A 17,186-nucleotide genomic window follows, 5' to 3' on the forward strand; every position below is an offset into this window, starting at 1 on the left:
TATTTAGATTGAAGTTCTGCGTCCCTTTTAGCAATGGGGCTATATGAAACGTGGATCTACAGTTTAACCTGGGATCTGAACCACGTGTGCTTTCTCCGGGAATCATATCTACGTATCACGCATCAAAGACGCATACGTTAACCATATAGCCACGAAAAAGCTCTAATCTGGAAGTTTTGTGAAGGCTAATCCCTACCATCAATAAACTAAAATATGGAGTTAAAATAATTAATAGATTTCTATTTAATGTTAGTATGTAAAACTAATTTCTGGAAGGTTGACAATCAAGGGCGTGTTCGCAATTTAGAAGGGTGTTTACCACCTTCATCCTCCACGTTGGCCGATATAAAAAAAGAAACACATATGTCCTACTTTTGATTAATTTATTCACTGCAGGAGTTTCAAGCAAATCTCCATTGTTCATTGCTATTTTTGGCCTTCCTACAAGTGTCATGACCCGATGTTCGCAGTTTATCCCCTTCATCCTCCACGTTGGCCGATTAAAAAAAAAAAAAAAAAAAAGTACGTATGTCCTATTTTTGATTCCTTTATTCATTCCAGGAGTTTCAAACAAATCGGTGTGTGACACTTCGAAAATCTTGTTTGTAAGCTAATTTGACTTTAAATTCAATGAAGCAAAATCAAGAACCAGCAAGAATATCTGATCAAAGCAGTAACTCTATGTTAATAATAATGTGTGTTACACTTTTGGCTATTTGTTATTGTCTGTCAGACATATTATCTGTACCTGGTGCCGTGTTTTACTTGTACTTCAAAAAAACTTTGCAAGAATATTACCTTGTTTTCACGAAATCCTTCTTTCTTTTTTATATGATTCAATTGTCCTCCTTTTCAAGTTCATATATATTTCTGTTTATATACTATTCATACTTGTATACTGAGTTAATGTGTCTGGACAAGGCAATTATAAGGTGCCGAAACTCTAACGCAAGTTACTATTAATATTCTATAGTAAGTGCTTTGGTAAGAATTTGTTAGTTATTCTCATTTATAGATAGATACAAAGTTTAATTTAAAGCTGTTTATATAAGCCACAACTGATCTAAATCTTTGGGTATTGCATGAGCGCACAAAGGGCTATGTCCAATCAAATAGCATTTATTCATCTGGATAATGCGTGATCAGCACACCAGCCTTCATTTTCACTGCATCTGCTCATGATAGTTTACTATCTCTAATTTTCCTTTTAAAAAAGAAAGAAAATTAAAACTATTTCATTATTAAGCTGTAATTTCAGCGGCCGCATTGTAAATTTCCAAAAATTGAACATTTACTCTAAATTCAGAGTACTTAACTATTTGTAGCATTCATGTGGAGAGGAGGCAGTATGGTGTCGGATAGTTGAGGTTTACGATCGTCTATTGCGCACGAGACGAGACGACAGTATTTTCGTGATGAGGTACGAGACGAGAAAGAGCTCTTCCAATAGAAACAAATACATTTTTGAGACGAGAAACCAGTTCCACTTCTTTTCGAGACGAGACAACCCCAAATGTACTCTAAGGTCCCCTTCATTCGCATCCACTGAGTGGAAACACTGAGTTGCGCCACTGCTTATGAAAAGACGAGCAACTGACAGCAGGTACCAAGACTTCTTGTTATTTTCTGTTTCCCCACCCCTTTTATTGCCCATGTTATGAATGGTGTTGCCAGGACACATAGAAATACATGGAACACGCAGAAGCGCACATATAGCTATTCATGATTCGAGATTTCAGTGTCCATTCGGCGACTATCCGGTTCATATAGTTCGTAGAAGCATTTCCACTGTCTCAAGTTATTCCAATTTGAGAAATAGCTGTTAATAGTAAGCAAGCACTTCTTCTTATTTTGCTGCTCAAAAAGAAGAAACGTAGAGGGGAAAAAACGAATGTCCGTGCATCCTATGCTATCAACGAGATTGCAAACTGGCCTGTATCATACTTTGTATCGTGATCTCTGTGCAGACAAAATGAAGTTCTTTAACTACTTCCGTATGTCGAAAATTTTTAGATATTTAGAACTAAATCCTTTTCATTGAGTGAGTTCCCTGGGTTTTGAAGATGCTGACATGAAGGGGAATATTTTAGATTCCCCGGATGACAGTTGGCCTGAACTAGCTTGAATGAGGTTCCTGAGAATTCACAGGACGGCTCTCTTTCTGCTAAGAGATTTGCCTTAGAGGAGGATTTGCATGAGAGCAATCCTGTCATTAGGACTATATACATATGCATATTATTTCCATACTTTTTTTTTTTTTTTTTTTTTTTTTTTTTTTTTTTTTGAGGCGTTGCAGCTCCAAAGTCAACATAAACTTTGTAATTAATTTCTCAATTTATATTCTTTTGTTAGACGCAGGTAATACTCTTCCACTTGCCTATATTTTTGTTTATATATTTTTATTGCTTACTCCGGTGCTTGTGGTCCCTAGTTCGATCCCAGCTCGCGCCGTGTGGACTTTGTGGTGGACAAACACCGTGCTCGTGGGTTTTCCCGGGGTTTCCCGTTTCCTCCCACTTTCTTCATTCCATTATTTCAACACGTACGCTACTAGGCTACATGGGACGTAGATCTACAAACCACAGTACCTGCCACCGGAAATCGAACCCGACTCCTGCAAGGGTGCAAGTTCTAAGCATTTAGCCACAAAGAATCCCATAAATATATATTTGGTTTTGTCAACAACATATTTCCGTCCTTTACTTCTTTCCTTAATGATTTAATAATAATAATAATAATAATAATAATAATAATAATAATAATAATAATAATAATAATAATAATAATAATAATAATAATAATAATAATAATAATAATAATATTAATAATAATAATAATAATAATACATAATTCTGTAAAGACAATAAAGTGGAGCGTGCCAATATTTTTTTCAAATTAGTCTGGAAACCAAAAATGGTACATGTGTACCAGGTTTGGTTTTAGTAAACAGATTAGAGTCGAGATGGAATATTATTCTTGGGACACAATTGATTACAGAAAACCGCTTCTCCCTACCTATTACTGTTTTTACCTTATAGTAATCAACGTTTAAACCGGAAGTAGTTGATTTATGCCATTTCTGGTTTAAATAGAGGGCTAAGAGGGGAGATAGTACATTTGAAATGCTAAATTGATTACAAAAACACTTTTCGCTATATATTATCGTTTTTATTCTATGGCGATCAACACTGAAAGCGGAAATGGTAAATTTCTGCCACTACCGATTTGAATAAAGTGTTACAAGAGAAAATGCGAACTATTCTTAGAACGCTAAGTCGATTCCAAGGAAATCGAACTTGTTCTCTTATCGGTTTTCTTTATATAGATTAATATTGAAACCGGAAGTCGTACTGGATTTCTACCACTTCCGGTTTTAATACAGTATTAAGGATGGACATGGAAGATATTCTTGGAACACTTAATCGATTTGAGAAAAACCCCTTCTCGCTATCTATTATGGCTTTCGCTCTATAATGGCAACGTTAAAACCGGAAATGGTTGATTTTTACCACGTCCGGTTGATTAATCGTCTCCATTAACGAACTCGGACGAGATACCATAATCGCTCCACATATCTATTGCAAAAACAGAATATAACAATTTGGCATTTGTTCAAGAGTTATCGTAGGAGTAACGGACGGACGGACTAAGAATACAATATTATAAGTCCCGTTAGGTGATAATAATAATAGTTATAAACGTATCCGGAAATGATTCATTTGGCATAAGGGGTGGCTGCTAATCTGGTGATGAATGACTAATACCCAAAGAACAAAACATAATAAACGACTAGGCAGAGTTGGATTTACTACTAGGCCCGGGGCGCAACGTTTTGAGCTGAGCACTTTGAATAAAAATTTAATTAGCAAGACGAAGAAAAGTGCAAAAATATAATAATAATAATAATAATAATAATAATAATAATAATAATAATAATAATATAATAGAAGTCAAACAGTTTCCAAATAATAATTGATTTAGGAAGTCTATTGGCGTTAATCATTGGTCGTCGAAGCTAAATAGAATTTTAACATTCTACTTGCAGTAGACAGTAGCGAAGAGGCGGGTAATTATGGTGTACTGCACTTCCCTCGCAACCCTCTGTGCATGAGCTCCTCAACACCTTGTCACAATATAAATCTAGATAACGTTCAACAATCCGACAAGGGCGCCCATGTTGTGGTTTACAAGGGGGGCAGTATAAGCGACGTTTCAAAAATAGTTTCAAATTTTGCTGTAACTAATGTAAAAATTCTATTGGATTTTCGATATTCTGAAGTACAATTTCCTCTAGGGGGGGGATCGCCCCACCTTGCACCTCCTGATAGGCGCCCTTGCAATCCGATTATTTTATTTCCTTTAATGAAATTCTTAGTGTTGGAATATTCAAATTATTACGGGCGAAAATTCAAAAGAATTTATTTCATTATTGCGCCAACGCATATCGTAAAACTCATCATTCTCTGTAACTATTTCAAACAACAAGAAAAGATTGTGAATTTATAGTAATTAAAGTCTTTCTTCACAACATATGTAAAATGAAAATTCATTAAAGTTTCTACTAAAACGAAATAAAGGTATGCATAAAATAAGTTTTTCATTATTATTTTCTATTGTGTTAAAAATTTCCCCCATCGGGGAGGGGTAGTAAACCCGTGACTAGGGCAGGCACGGAAAGATCAAGTGTGCATGTTTCGTCTGATCAGCACCTTTTCTTCTTTTCTTTCTTCCCTTTTTTTTTTTTAAACAACATATACATACATTGGCATCGAGATACACTGGCAACCTTGAGCGGTGACCGCCACTTCAGTGTCCCCATACGAAGGCTACAATTTAAAGCAATGCTTTTCCTCGAGTGGAAGACACTGAGAGTTGCTCGGGACAGTTGCTCGAGAGCGGTCGGTGGCGGCAACCGTTTTAGTGGAAGCAACTGCAGTGGAAGCAAACGAAGGCAGCAATTTAAAGCAATGCTTCACAAGCAGTTGCTCCACTGAGTTGCGCCACTGCAGTGGATAAATATGAAGAGGCAGTAATGGTAAAGCGAAACATAATCATTGAAGGTTCGAGTCCCTCTGAATAGCATCGACGTCACTTTAATCGTCATCGAAGTTTCTGTGTGCTTGCCCCTGTTATGTTGGATTAATTAGAAAATTACATTAGATGACCGTGGATAGAGCCGGATTTACAGCTAGGCATGAACCCTAGGGGCGCACGTTGCACAAAAGTTTAGTAATGAAGACGAAAAATTGGCGAAAGTTGAATAATAATGATAATACAGTGTAATAATGATAACAAACATGAATAAAGAAAGAATTAAAAAGATATTTGATTTGATGTTAGCGTCCCTGTCAGGAGCGAGTGTATATGAGACCTGAACCTACAGCTTAACATGGGATCCGAACTACATAAGCTTCCGCCGGGAATCGAACTCGTCTCTCCCACTCCGAAGTCGAGTACGCCAATCGCTTAACCACGAGGAAACTCGAATCGAAAAAGAACATAGTTCGATCTCAGGTCAAGTGATCGATCAGTTATGTGGTGGGTAACATTGTGTCCGTGGTTTTTCCCGTGTCCTCTCACATTTCCATTCCACTAAATCTTTATTAAACATTTAATTTCATTAATGATCTGTCTGGTTTCTAAGCCTAGACGGAAGAGTTCATTTCATTTTATAACTGTGGTATCCTTGGGTTTTTAGGGATTACGTTACGCAAACTTGATAATTGATATAGGTTTTGTAGTGTTACTGGGTCTAAAACTGCAACTAACTAAGTTAAACTAAAATAACATGAGACACTTTTAAATGGAGATGTAAAAAGGAAAAACAAAAACTAGGATACGTGATAACACGATGTTTTCTTTCTATTACAGTTTTGTACGAAACAAATCCTACAAACATTGAGTTGTCATCTATCCACTTTAAGCCCTGTACTAAAATAGGATATATGTAAGCGTTTCTATGCGCTATCAGAGCTAAAATATAGTAGTTCATCCGTGCTTTTCGCACCGCCAGGCACGAAGCCGAAACTCCGATCAATAGGGTTGAAGTGCAACTGGGTTTAGTGGGGTGAGTAGTATCTCTGCATCGGCGCACGAGAGACACATTGCGGAGACGCACTACCGGAGATAGTTAGATCTCAGCCGACGCCGGCGCTCTACATATGCTGCAGTACTGTGCCGAAATTCTAAGAAACAGATTGGCATATTACATGCTTTAGAACAGTTTCGTAGCTTTAGGAGTAATGTTAGAAATGCATTGCTGTATTATTGTTCAATATTTTTAAATTCATTTTCTTACTAGAAAAGTCGACAAATTACTGCTGCGTGTACAACACAATAAGAAAATAAAAAAGACAAAAAAAGAAAAGAAAAGAAAAAAACGTAAACACGATGTTTGCTTTGTAATTCTCAGAATCGGATTTTTGGTACTCCTGCAGTGGTTCCTATTAGACTCCATGGCAGAATGGTGAATCATTTGTAAAGAAATAGTAATAAAATACAGTGTGCATGGTCTCAGGTTCGATTTCCGCTGTAAGAGCATTAAAACTTGAAAATATTATTGTAGTTCGGACTCCACCTCCAACTGTAGGTCCATATCTCATGTAGCCACGGTGCTAAAAATGCACGCTTGTCTACAGGACTTCTGTTATTCAGAAAACGTACTTGGCGTTATTATTATTATTATTATTATTATTATTATTATTATTATTATTATTATTATTATTATTATTATTATTATTATTATTATTATTATTATTATTATTATTATTATTTTACCTTACTCATACAGAAAAAATGAAATAGAAATCAAAACTTTATTTTAACGCACAACTGTTATGCTCTTCAGGTTAGAGATGACGGTTTAAATGAAATTGAGTGAGTGTTGTCTACCAGAAATATACACAGGCTGGAATCAAACCCCTCGCACCAAAGACAGGGACGTAGCCAAGGGAAGGGAGGGATTGAACGGAAAAAAATGCTGATTTTAGAAAATTAAATAGTAATTTTCATACTAACTTAAACAGTAGACTGATTACATTCAAGAAATATAGACAATTAGTTACCCACAGTTAAAACACTTGTGAGAAGAAGGAAAGGAAATCAAGGACAGAAAATTCACTAAACTAGTACCTATATGAATCTTATAATTTAGTAAAATGATTTTAAAAAAAAACTTTATCTAAAATTTCTCTAAATTGGAATAATTGTTTATTCTTAAAATGTCTTAAATTTAAAAGATCTGTCAAGCCAAAGAGATGCAAGCCCTCCCTTAAAAAGGAATAAACTATCATTTACATAAATTTACCACAATTCTCATAAATATGAAAATGAGTTTTATGTATAATTTTAACTAAGACAGTGAAGTAACGGAATAATGTCAAACACTAATTAAAGAATTTAGGTGACATGGACACGGGCTGCACCTAACGAAAAATGCATATTTGAAGGAGAAGAAGAAACAAAAGTGAAAAGAGTAAGATGAAACTATCAACAAAAAAGCTCTTTAAAAAAAAATGGAAGGCAAGATTAAAACTGTCTTGAAAAAAAAATTAACTGAATTAAAAATCACATCTCTGCTTTTCTTTTCAACAGAGTTGGTGAGCAACATGGAAGAAAGATTAAATTCTGTCTGTTCTGTGTTAGTTCGTTAAAAATTAAACATTGAGCTATAAATGGATCTTGCTGAAGGTCAACTACATGTTCCGAGGACAAAATGTAGCCTTCTAACCCTCAAAATTGACCTTTGAAAATAAAAATAGTGAAAATTAGACATGTGGACAACAGAATCTTACCAAGACTATAAAAGACAAATATTGGAAGGAAGTTGCATGGTGGGCAGTGATGGAATGGGTCACACTTAGGTCAAGACTTTTGTCTCAGTCATCCAGGTTTGGGCGTAGCTTCTCTGATCCAGACAGATTCAGCGACAAAGACAGACCCGATAGCCCAGAAACAGTTGACATATCAACTACAGCATTACTGCAGAATTTTTATAGTGGATTAATAATTGCAAGTGCTCGAGCTCTAATATTCACGAATTTTGTTTCCGGTGTGGTATTTCTTAATCAAGATACGGTGTCTTGAATATTTCAAATAGAATTTCATGTTTATTCGTCTTCTCACACTGAGAAATGATGCAGTGGTTTTGAACACAGACTATACAAAGATTTAATAAAAAGCACTGTTTGGCTTCAACATCACTTAAGAAGTTCGATTAAATTTTAATGATTCCTCATAAGAAAAAAATGCAGCTCTTCTTTTCTGTGATTCTCACACGTTTATTCTCTTGTAATTAATTTTCAGTGCAATGCTTTAACACATACAGACGCACATAATAAGAAAGGAAATTGTAGATTTTTTTTAAAGTTTAACGTCTACGATTATACACCGAGTCTTAGGGAGACGATGATGATCAGATGAATGATAATGGAATGACGAAAATGGGAGGAAACAGTACAACTCCGAGATAACCCATGCACATGGTGTTTGTCCACTACAAAGTCCACGTGATAGGAGCTGGAATTTGAGTAAGGAACCAACGTGACAGAAGAGAATGCGCTGCCACTGAGCCACCGCGGCCTAACTGTAGATTAAATGAGAAGAAAGAGGTAAAGGAGAAAACCGTGTTTGTTAGAAACATGTGAACAGTACTATTCATGTGTATAAAGATGTTTCATTGTTTCCGGGTCTCTCCGAGTTACACTGGATCAAACCAGCTCATGGATCTGCCCGGGTCACTCCTGGTCATGAGACCGTCCAGATCATCTGGTTTGGTAGTCAACAACGTAATTGCTTCTGGATATTCCGGGTCACGGATCATAAATTTCGTGACCAGTTCCTCGCTGATAGTAAGGCCGCAGTGGCTCAGTGATAGAGCGCGTACCGCTCGTGCGTGGGGCCTCTGATTTGATCTTGTCAAGTGGTTAAATACTGTGAGCATGGGTTTTCTTGGGATTCTCCCGTTTCCTCCCACCTCATTCATTACATTGTTATCATTATCTCATCATCACCATTACCCTTTCTCAGTGCATAATCGTGGAGCGTTAAACTAAAAAATGCATGGATATCACTAGCGTTCTAAGGGTACGCTTTTCGTATGCAAACTCTCTGCATGCTACCATTATGCTTTTAGGGTAGAAAATGTTGATAAACAGCAAAAGGAAATGTACATATTTGCAGGTGAAGTAACATACTTTTGTGCGATGTGCTGATTTCTTCTTCTTTAACTTTATATGAGTAAAATATTCATTGTAAAGAACAATGTTACTGATTTATTGATTGACTAATTTCAGTATTTAATGGTGACGTCAGCAGCGAGGCTATTTGTTCCTGTTACGAAAAGGCCAATGGCTGATATTTTAACGTTTCATTTGGCCAATAATATTCAATAGCATAAAAGCAGATATTATAGAAGAGCTGACGTTTATCCTTCTCCAGAAAGAATAAATACTGTTAAATTTATTCAACTATTCGTATTGGAATATTTGTATGATTAGTTATTCGTTATTCTAATAACTGTTCGATTAACCATTTGTTATCATAATCATTATTCGGTGAAATCATTCGTTATCCAAATAATTGTTCGATTAATTTATTTGTTACCGTAATAATTGTTAAATTAAAATTATTCGTTATCATAATAATTCTCCAAATAACTATTCGTTATTCTAAACATTGTTCGATTAACATTATTCGTTATCATAATAAATCTTCGAATAACTGTTTGTTATCGTAATCATTGTTCGATTTATTTGATATCCTTAAAATTATTCGAATACGTATTCGAGATAGTTATCATTGTTGGATTCAAATTATTCGCTATCCTAATAATTGTTCGAGATGAGTTGAGTTGATTTTGAGTTTAACGTCCCTTTCTGCAGCGAGGCGATATGAGACGTGGGCCTACTGATTAACGTGGAATCCGAATTACATGAGCTCCCGCCGGGAATCGAAACCCAGGTCTCCCATGCCAAAGGTAATCGCTTAGCCACGAAGGAGCTCTAATAATTGTTTGAATAACTATTCGGTATCCTAACGATTGTTCTTCTTGCTATATGTATAATACTGTCCTGGGAATTACAGAATTGACTAGTGAGAATACAGCTATCTTGGATCTGAAAACTTAAAAGTGTATTATTTACCTATACGTGGGTAATTTTTTATAGCAGCATTTCTTCATTGAAGAATTGAAATTATTAATAATTATGTATTTCTCTTTCTTCCAGGGTTTCTACGCATAAAAGTAGCCCCGGTATGAAGCCTGCTACTTGGTACATCTCAATGTTAGTAGTCGTGTTCCTATACATCTACATAACATGCATAGAGTACATAAGAGCAGAGGAAGTCCAGCCATCTTACGCCAATTATCATCCAGTCTATTCTTTGGATCCAGCTTATTACCAAGATCAGTCACCACTCACCGTTGAATTTAAGTACCACAACTATGACAGCTTAACGAAATTTCTAAGAACTGTGACATCTAAATATCCTAGTCTTACAGCGCTGTACTCTATTGGGAAGTCTGTTCAAGGTAAGTTATATTTAATTACATTCATTAAAACTTCTCCCAGCAGCTATAATCCCACGCAGAACGGATCCGGAACCAATTGACGCTTTCCTGGAAGGGTTTTGGTTTGCTGACTTTGTGTGTGTGAAGATATACTTGTTAAGGAAAGTGCACACCTAACAAACAATATATAAATAGGCCATTATACGAGGTGTGTTCAAAAAGAAACCGCCTTGTTTTGCTATAACATATTTATTGCTTATTATACAACAGTTTAAGCACTGTCTCTCTCAAAGTAGTCTCCTCCACTGTCAATACACCATTCCCAAAGTTTCTTCTATTTTTGAAAAGCCCCCTGAAACGCACTTTCTGGAATGGCACGCAGGTGTTTTGTCGCAGTGTCTTGAATCTCCTCTATGATTTGGAAACGACGTCCTTTCAAAGTAGTTTTAAATTTGGAAAACAGGAAGAAGTCTGCTGGTGCTAGGTCCGGATAATAGGATGGATGGGGCACAACGGAGTCTGATATTTTGGCTAGATAACTGCGGATGCGGAGTGATGCCTGTACGGTGCACCATCCAAGTCTGAGTTTCCCACAATTCAGGCCTCTTCCTGCCTACGACATCCCTGAACTGCGCTAAAATGTAATGCTACAACTGTTCGTTTACCATCTGACCACGTGATACAAATTCATGATGTGCAATACCTTTCCAATCCTAAAACACAACCAACATAACATTGATCTTTGACCGACTCATGCGTTCTTTTTTGGATCAGGAGACCCTAAATGAATTGAAAAGTAATTGAAATGTCTCTGTAAATGTTTTGCCAATTATGTAGTAAACTTTTCCATACACGCGCGCGTTGCTCTTCAAGCTATTTAATTGTCACTATCATTAATCCGTCGGACAGCTTGTGCACGTGCTCACCTCAGCGTCTGTAGCTCCGTGACTAACGGCCATAGCGAAACGAGGAAGATTGCAATTTGTTGTCTAAATCTGCCGCTAGATGCGTTCATAGCCGCAGAGCGCTTCCTCTGCCGTTTGGTGTGATATTTCAAAAGTCCGGTTTCTTTTTGAACACACCTCGTATATAAGTTTCCAATATGACTTCTATTCACCTCCTAGCAGTACACTTTGTAGGCCCTACGTAGATTAATGGTCAGGTGTATCTGGCCAAATAGTTTCGACTTCTCATATTGGCTGCCAACTGCTAGGCAAATCGACTGATTATGACCTAGGGCCAACGTTGGCAGTTTGCTAGCTGACCGTTTCCCGTTGTTAGATCTACTTGTCTGTGCTGCTAGGGACTTGGCTGATATAGAGGAACGGTTGTAACCACGAGGTCCCGTGGGCACCCTATTTTTTAAAGGTTTAGTCAAACCCGGGAACGATAGATAACTATTGTTAGAAACAGGGTGACCATATCCGAAAAGTCTTAGGCGGAACCCCCTAATTTACACCCTTCCTCCCAAATGTATCATTCTCACCCAAAATTTACCAATTTTCTCCCTAAATTTATTTTTCTCCCGCAGACTTACTATTCTGCCACCAAACACCTTTCTCTCACCAAAATTTACCATTCTCCAGTTTCATTGTACTGTATCATTTTCGGTTAAAAATAATCCTCGGCAAACATTCTTGACGGTGCAGCCTACGCCCTAAAAGCCTCCTGTGGACACCCTTGGTTAGAAATTCTGTCTAGCGTTTCCAGTGTAAAATGACTCTAGTAGTGTATCTATAGTTTTGTTAATAAATAAATAACTTTCATTATTTAAGCTCTTTGGATGCCACAGATGTACGTGTTCTTTGAAAGCGTTTCTTACCTCCTTTCTGCCTTACCTTAACACAAACACAAAACAACTGTTTTTGCCTATCAATATAACTAAAACCCAGACTACTGGGGTCTTTGTTTGGCGTCGTGTAAATTTAGCAGGAAATATTGAATTGTTCGTATGTAATATGTATACAAATGTAAGGTACGTAGATTGGATGTAGTTAAAAACAAATTATATTAAAAAAGGACATGATAGGATGTAGAAGAAGAGGAAACGAGAGGGTGGAAGAAGAAATATACGATTGCTGACGGATGATAAAAACAGTGAATCTTGCGTCAAAACATAAATATTAGTAAATATTTTCTATGTCTGTAATTCATCAAAGCTTAAATCTAAGATATTAGTAGATGTCCGTAACTCAAGAAAGGTAAAATAAATAAATAAATAAATAAATATATTAGTAGTTATCCGTAACTCATGAAAACTAAAAATGAAGATGTTCATAATTCAATAAGGTAAAAACAAACTTGTTAGTAGATATTCATAATTCAAGAAAGTCAAAATCAAATATGTTAGTAGATATCCATAAGTCAATAAAGCTGAACACAAAGGTATTAGTAAATTTTGTATTGCATGAAAACAAGAAACAAAGATCTTTAGTAAAGTCCGTAATTCATGAAAGCTAAAAACAACAATATTAGTAGATGTCCATAATTCATGAATGCTTTATGTCGAGTGATCTGCCAATGATTGGCAGAATAGTTTTTTTTTTTTTTTTTTTTTTTTTTTTTTGTGCAATAGAACGTGTAAATGTATCGAGAAAGTCAAACTGAATGGTTTTACTTTTATTATAAGCTATTCTATATAGTTCAACGATTTCACATACAGAATGACAAAATGCGTCAAGTTAAGATTTAAAACCAATAATAAATGTCATATGGCACGCGTTAACTGCATATTGTAATTTTTTTTCCTGCACGTTAACAGATAATTAAAGTCATGGATGTTATATAGCCTGTAACAGTGGCGTAAAATGTTGAAATGTATAGTGAAAAAAAAAAAAAGAGGGGAAAAGTAACATATAAAACGGAATATTATAGAAAATCATTTTTTGTGCAATGCATGTTCTTTATATAAAATGGAATTAAAATGAAGAACCTTTTACTTAACGGTGTCGAATACTTGTGCCATCTTTGCTTTTTTTAGCCCTTTGATTTATATGGATAATTATTATTATTATTTTTTTTTTTTTTGGTCAGTGGTTTGGTTTTACTGAATTCTTCTTCAAATCTATTTATTTGTGCTCTATTTCTTGAAAATTACATTTTTCTATTCTCAAACCTATTTGTTTGCCTCTTATTTCGTGAAAACTCCATTTTGTCATTCTCAAATCTATTTATTTGTCCCTTATTTAGTGAAAATTACAATTTGATATTCTCGTGCTATATGTAATTTTAATACTTAACAATGAAATTTAGGTAATACTAGCTACTTGCCCGAATGTTTGCTTTAGCTACTACACTATAGGCTAAAATAGTGCTTCATTAAAAGCTCTATTTTTAACATTCAACATACTTTTAGTCTATTCCGCATCCACCCTAAATCCATACGAGATTTATAGTTATTCAGGGACTTCGTTATACAGGCAAAGAATAGCTTGGGTAACGACCGGCATACGTATATTAGCGTGATTAATAATTTCTAGGATTAGTCTGACGCAATACGGAGATGTTTGTGGTTTATTATTAGGATTATGTGGAATTATATGGGCAAGTCAAAATGATAAATCCGACTTCAGAAATTTATTCTACGAAATCCAATAAACACAAAATTTAAAGTTCGTGTAATCCTCTTCACTGTCTTTAGCAGAGTTTACTAAATATGTATACACCTCAGTCTAAAATCGAACTCTGGATCACAGGCTCCAAAGCCGCGTTATAGTACATACTACATAAACGTTGGAGTTTGCTAGGTTTACATAAGAGATGCATTCAATAAGATATAACTATTTGGAAGTATACATATATTGACCAATCATTTCTAACTAGATACTCTGTGACGTCATAGTTTGGTGCTTCCCTTCTTCTTAAACTGCATTGAGAGAAGAAGAAACAGGCAGGGAACCTGGAGTTGACAAAGAGCAGTGGTGATAAATGAAATAGAAAATCGGTAACGTAGTCGTTGGTTTTGCAGTCATATACTATTCGTGGATTCATGACGACTCCTACTACTACTACTACTACTACTACTACTACTACTACTACTACTACTACTACTACTACTACTACTACTAATAATAATAATAATAATAATAATAATAATAATAATAATACTGTTACTACTACTACTACTACTTATTATTATTATTATTATTATTATTATTATTATTATTATTATTATTATTATTATTATTATTATTATTATTATTATTATTATTATTATTATACAGTATATTCTACGTCTTTCTCACTGCCATCTCTCCGAATATAAAAGCGTATTTCTCTCATACATCAGCTACTCAGAAATGACACCTTTAGACAAACTATATTAAAAATTTGATATTCATGGATATACTCGTATTTTTATTTCAAGTAAGTTATTTCAAATATTTGTACGGGAGCAATTCGAAAAGTGTTTCCAAAGCTCTATAGACCCAGGGAAATTGTCCTTGTGGCCGTTGGTAACACGGTTGTATTTTATGTTTCCAACACTCCCAAATAAGCCTTCGGGTATGTCCGTGGTAACTCACGTTACGTAATGATGTATATTTTGAAGAATATTAACCACAAATAAACTTAAAAGGTCCGCTTTTTTTTTTTTTAAAAAAAAGGAGAGCTGTCATATTTATACAGATAATTACCAAATATCGTCATTTTATATGATACAGCAAACCTAGGAGAAAAGAAAATACTATAGTAATTCACGTTACAAATTTTTTACCTACATTCAGAACCTGTGATTTTTCAGTACATTTTCTTTTGTTCTGGCATAGCTATGTGCATGAAATTACTATGTAAGATAGGGACACACATAATTTAATTATGACAAAAATATTAAATTTTTATTTACATTTTATGACTACCTATTTTAGTGGAATATGTACAGAGTCGGGTAACTCACGTTACGGCAATTCACGTTACATTTGTCAACGATCTTTTATTATTAAGTATTAGCAACATACATTTATAATAACTTGAAATAAGCACAGTTTAATTAAGTTGAACATTGAACTTTACTTTAAGAAAAGGTTTCATCAGTTATACGAAATTTTATTTGGGATACGGACAGAAAAAAATAAGACCTAGGTAATAATAAATAAAGCTTGTCTATTATAATCAACAATAAAACTTAATAGATGAAAGGTAACCTACGGAAAAAGTAAGAAAATAGTAATTCTCTGAAAAAAACTTAATGATGCCAGCCACATACAACTATATTTTTATCAAAAGAACAACTTCGCTAAAAATTATAATTATATTTCTTTCATGAATTTTTGTTCCTGTTTCCGTGGACATGCCCCTTCGCGCATCTCGCTCGAACGCTCAATCTGGATTCGGCAGTCGTTTGTAATAAAGCTCCTGTTTGGTGCTACCGGCAAGTGCTAAGTTTGCACAATTATTCGATTTTTGAACGCAAAAGGCTTCAAACCGATTGCAATTCGTCGTCAATTGACGAAAGAAAGTATATAACGAGTTGTTCATGGATGTTAAGAACGTCCGCAAGTGGTGTAAGGTGTTTGCAATTGATCGTAAGAATTCTGAAATTCACGATTAAGAAAGGAGCGTCAGTTTCCGACGAGACAGTCACGAAAGTTGACCAAACCAGTAACTAGCCCGTTTCCTAAGTTGAAAGAACATTTCGCCGGTACGCGCTTGAGCAACAAGGTGAAGGAATGGGATTCAAAGCTTCCTCAAACAGATGGCGAAGAGCTGGTATGATGTGCACATACAAAAACTGCCACAGCGCCTACAAAATTCATCTTCCGAAATTGCCATCATGTAGAAAAATACATAAATATACAAGCTTTAAAATGATGTAGACAATATTGAAAAAAAATTTCTCATTGTATTTCTTTTTTTAAAAAGTTACTTTTATGATTATCCTCGTACTTAAATGAGTTAAGATCCAGGAACCGTCTTTCGCTACCAGGGCCGTGCCGTAGAAAATCAGCGCCCGGGACGAGAGTATACGACGGTACCCCCATACATATATTCCAAGCAATCTTTCCTATATTTTTCCTTTTTTCTTCCGAATCTTTCGCCCCCTTACTTCGGCGCCCGGGGCCGTCGCCCCGCTCGCCCCTCCCCCCACGGCACGGCCCTGTTCGCTACTCCACCGAATGTAGTTAGTTGATTTATTCAACTTCCATTTTATTACGATTTCTAGTGGTTGTATTTTCTGATTAAAATCCGCTATATGGCTGTCTTATATATGGACCCCAGGAGAATTCCACAATACAACAACACTGTTCATTTAGATGCATTTGTTCTCTAAACTCACTGATAAAAGTACATAAAACCAACACATACGAATACATTGTATTTAAAATCTGTGTGAGAAGTTTATGGTTCGTTCTAACATCAAAATGTGCTCTTGTTAGTGCACAATGCTTCCATTTTATTTTATGATATTCTCTGAGGAACGAACGTAATACAGTTATATGGACACCAAATCCTGTTAATTTGTGGCCTTCAACAAGAAAATATAGTTTATAAATTTCTGAAATTACCGTGGCCTGTGACATTTAGTGCTTCAGCGACATGGACCGTACCATGTCGAACAAGATGACGCATACGAAAATGTGGATTTTCTATAAACAAAAGAGTTTGGTTCTTTTGTCCTCTGGCTTTTTTAGTTTGCGTTTCCTATTTTACAGAAAAGGGAATAGAAGGAGGTTGACGT

At 35.5% G+C, this 17,186-nt stretch overlaps 1 protein-coding gene across 4 annotated transcripts in view; it reads left to right on the forward strand.

Moving 5' to 3' along the window:
• The window catches only part of LOC145694878 (carboxypeptidase D-like), a 183,367-nt gene that overhangs the window by 108,818 nt on the left and 57,363 nt on the right, over positions 1-17,186 (forward strand). For all 4 annotated transcript variants that reach the window (XM_081771589.1, XM_081771590.1, XM_081771587.1 and 1 more), the window contains exon 2: positions 10,227-10,531. In XM_081771589.1, coding sequence (XP_081627715.1) covers positions 10,255-10,531 — 277 coding nt within the window. In that variant the 5' untranslated portion in view covers positions 10,227-10,254. The remainder of the gene's footprint in view (positions 1-10,226; positions 10,532-17,186) is intronic.

Source organism: Thermobia domestica, chromosome 9, assembly GCF_964235325.1.
Source record: "Thermobia domestica chromosome 9, izTheDome1.hap1.1, whole genome shotgun sequence".
Taxonomy (NCBI): domain Eukaryota; kingdom Metazoa; phylum Arthropoda; class Insecta; order Zygentoma; family Lepismatidae; genus Thermobia; species Thermobia domestica.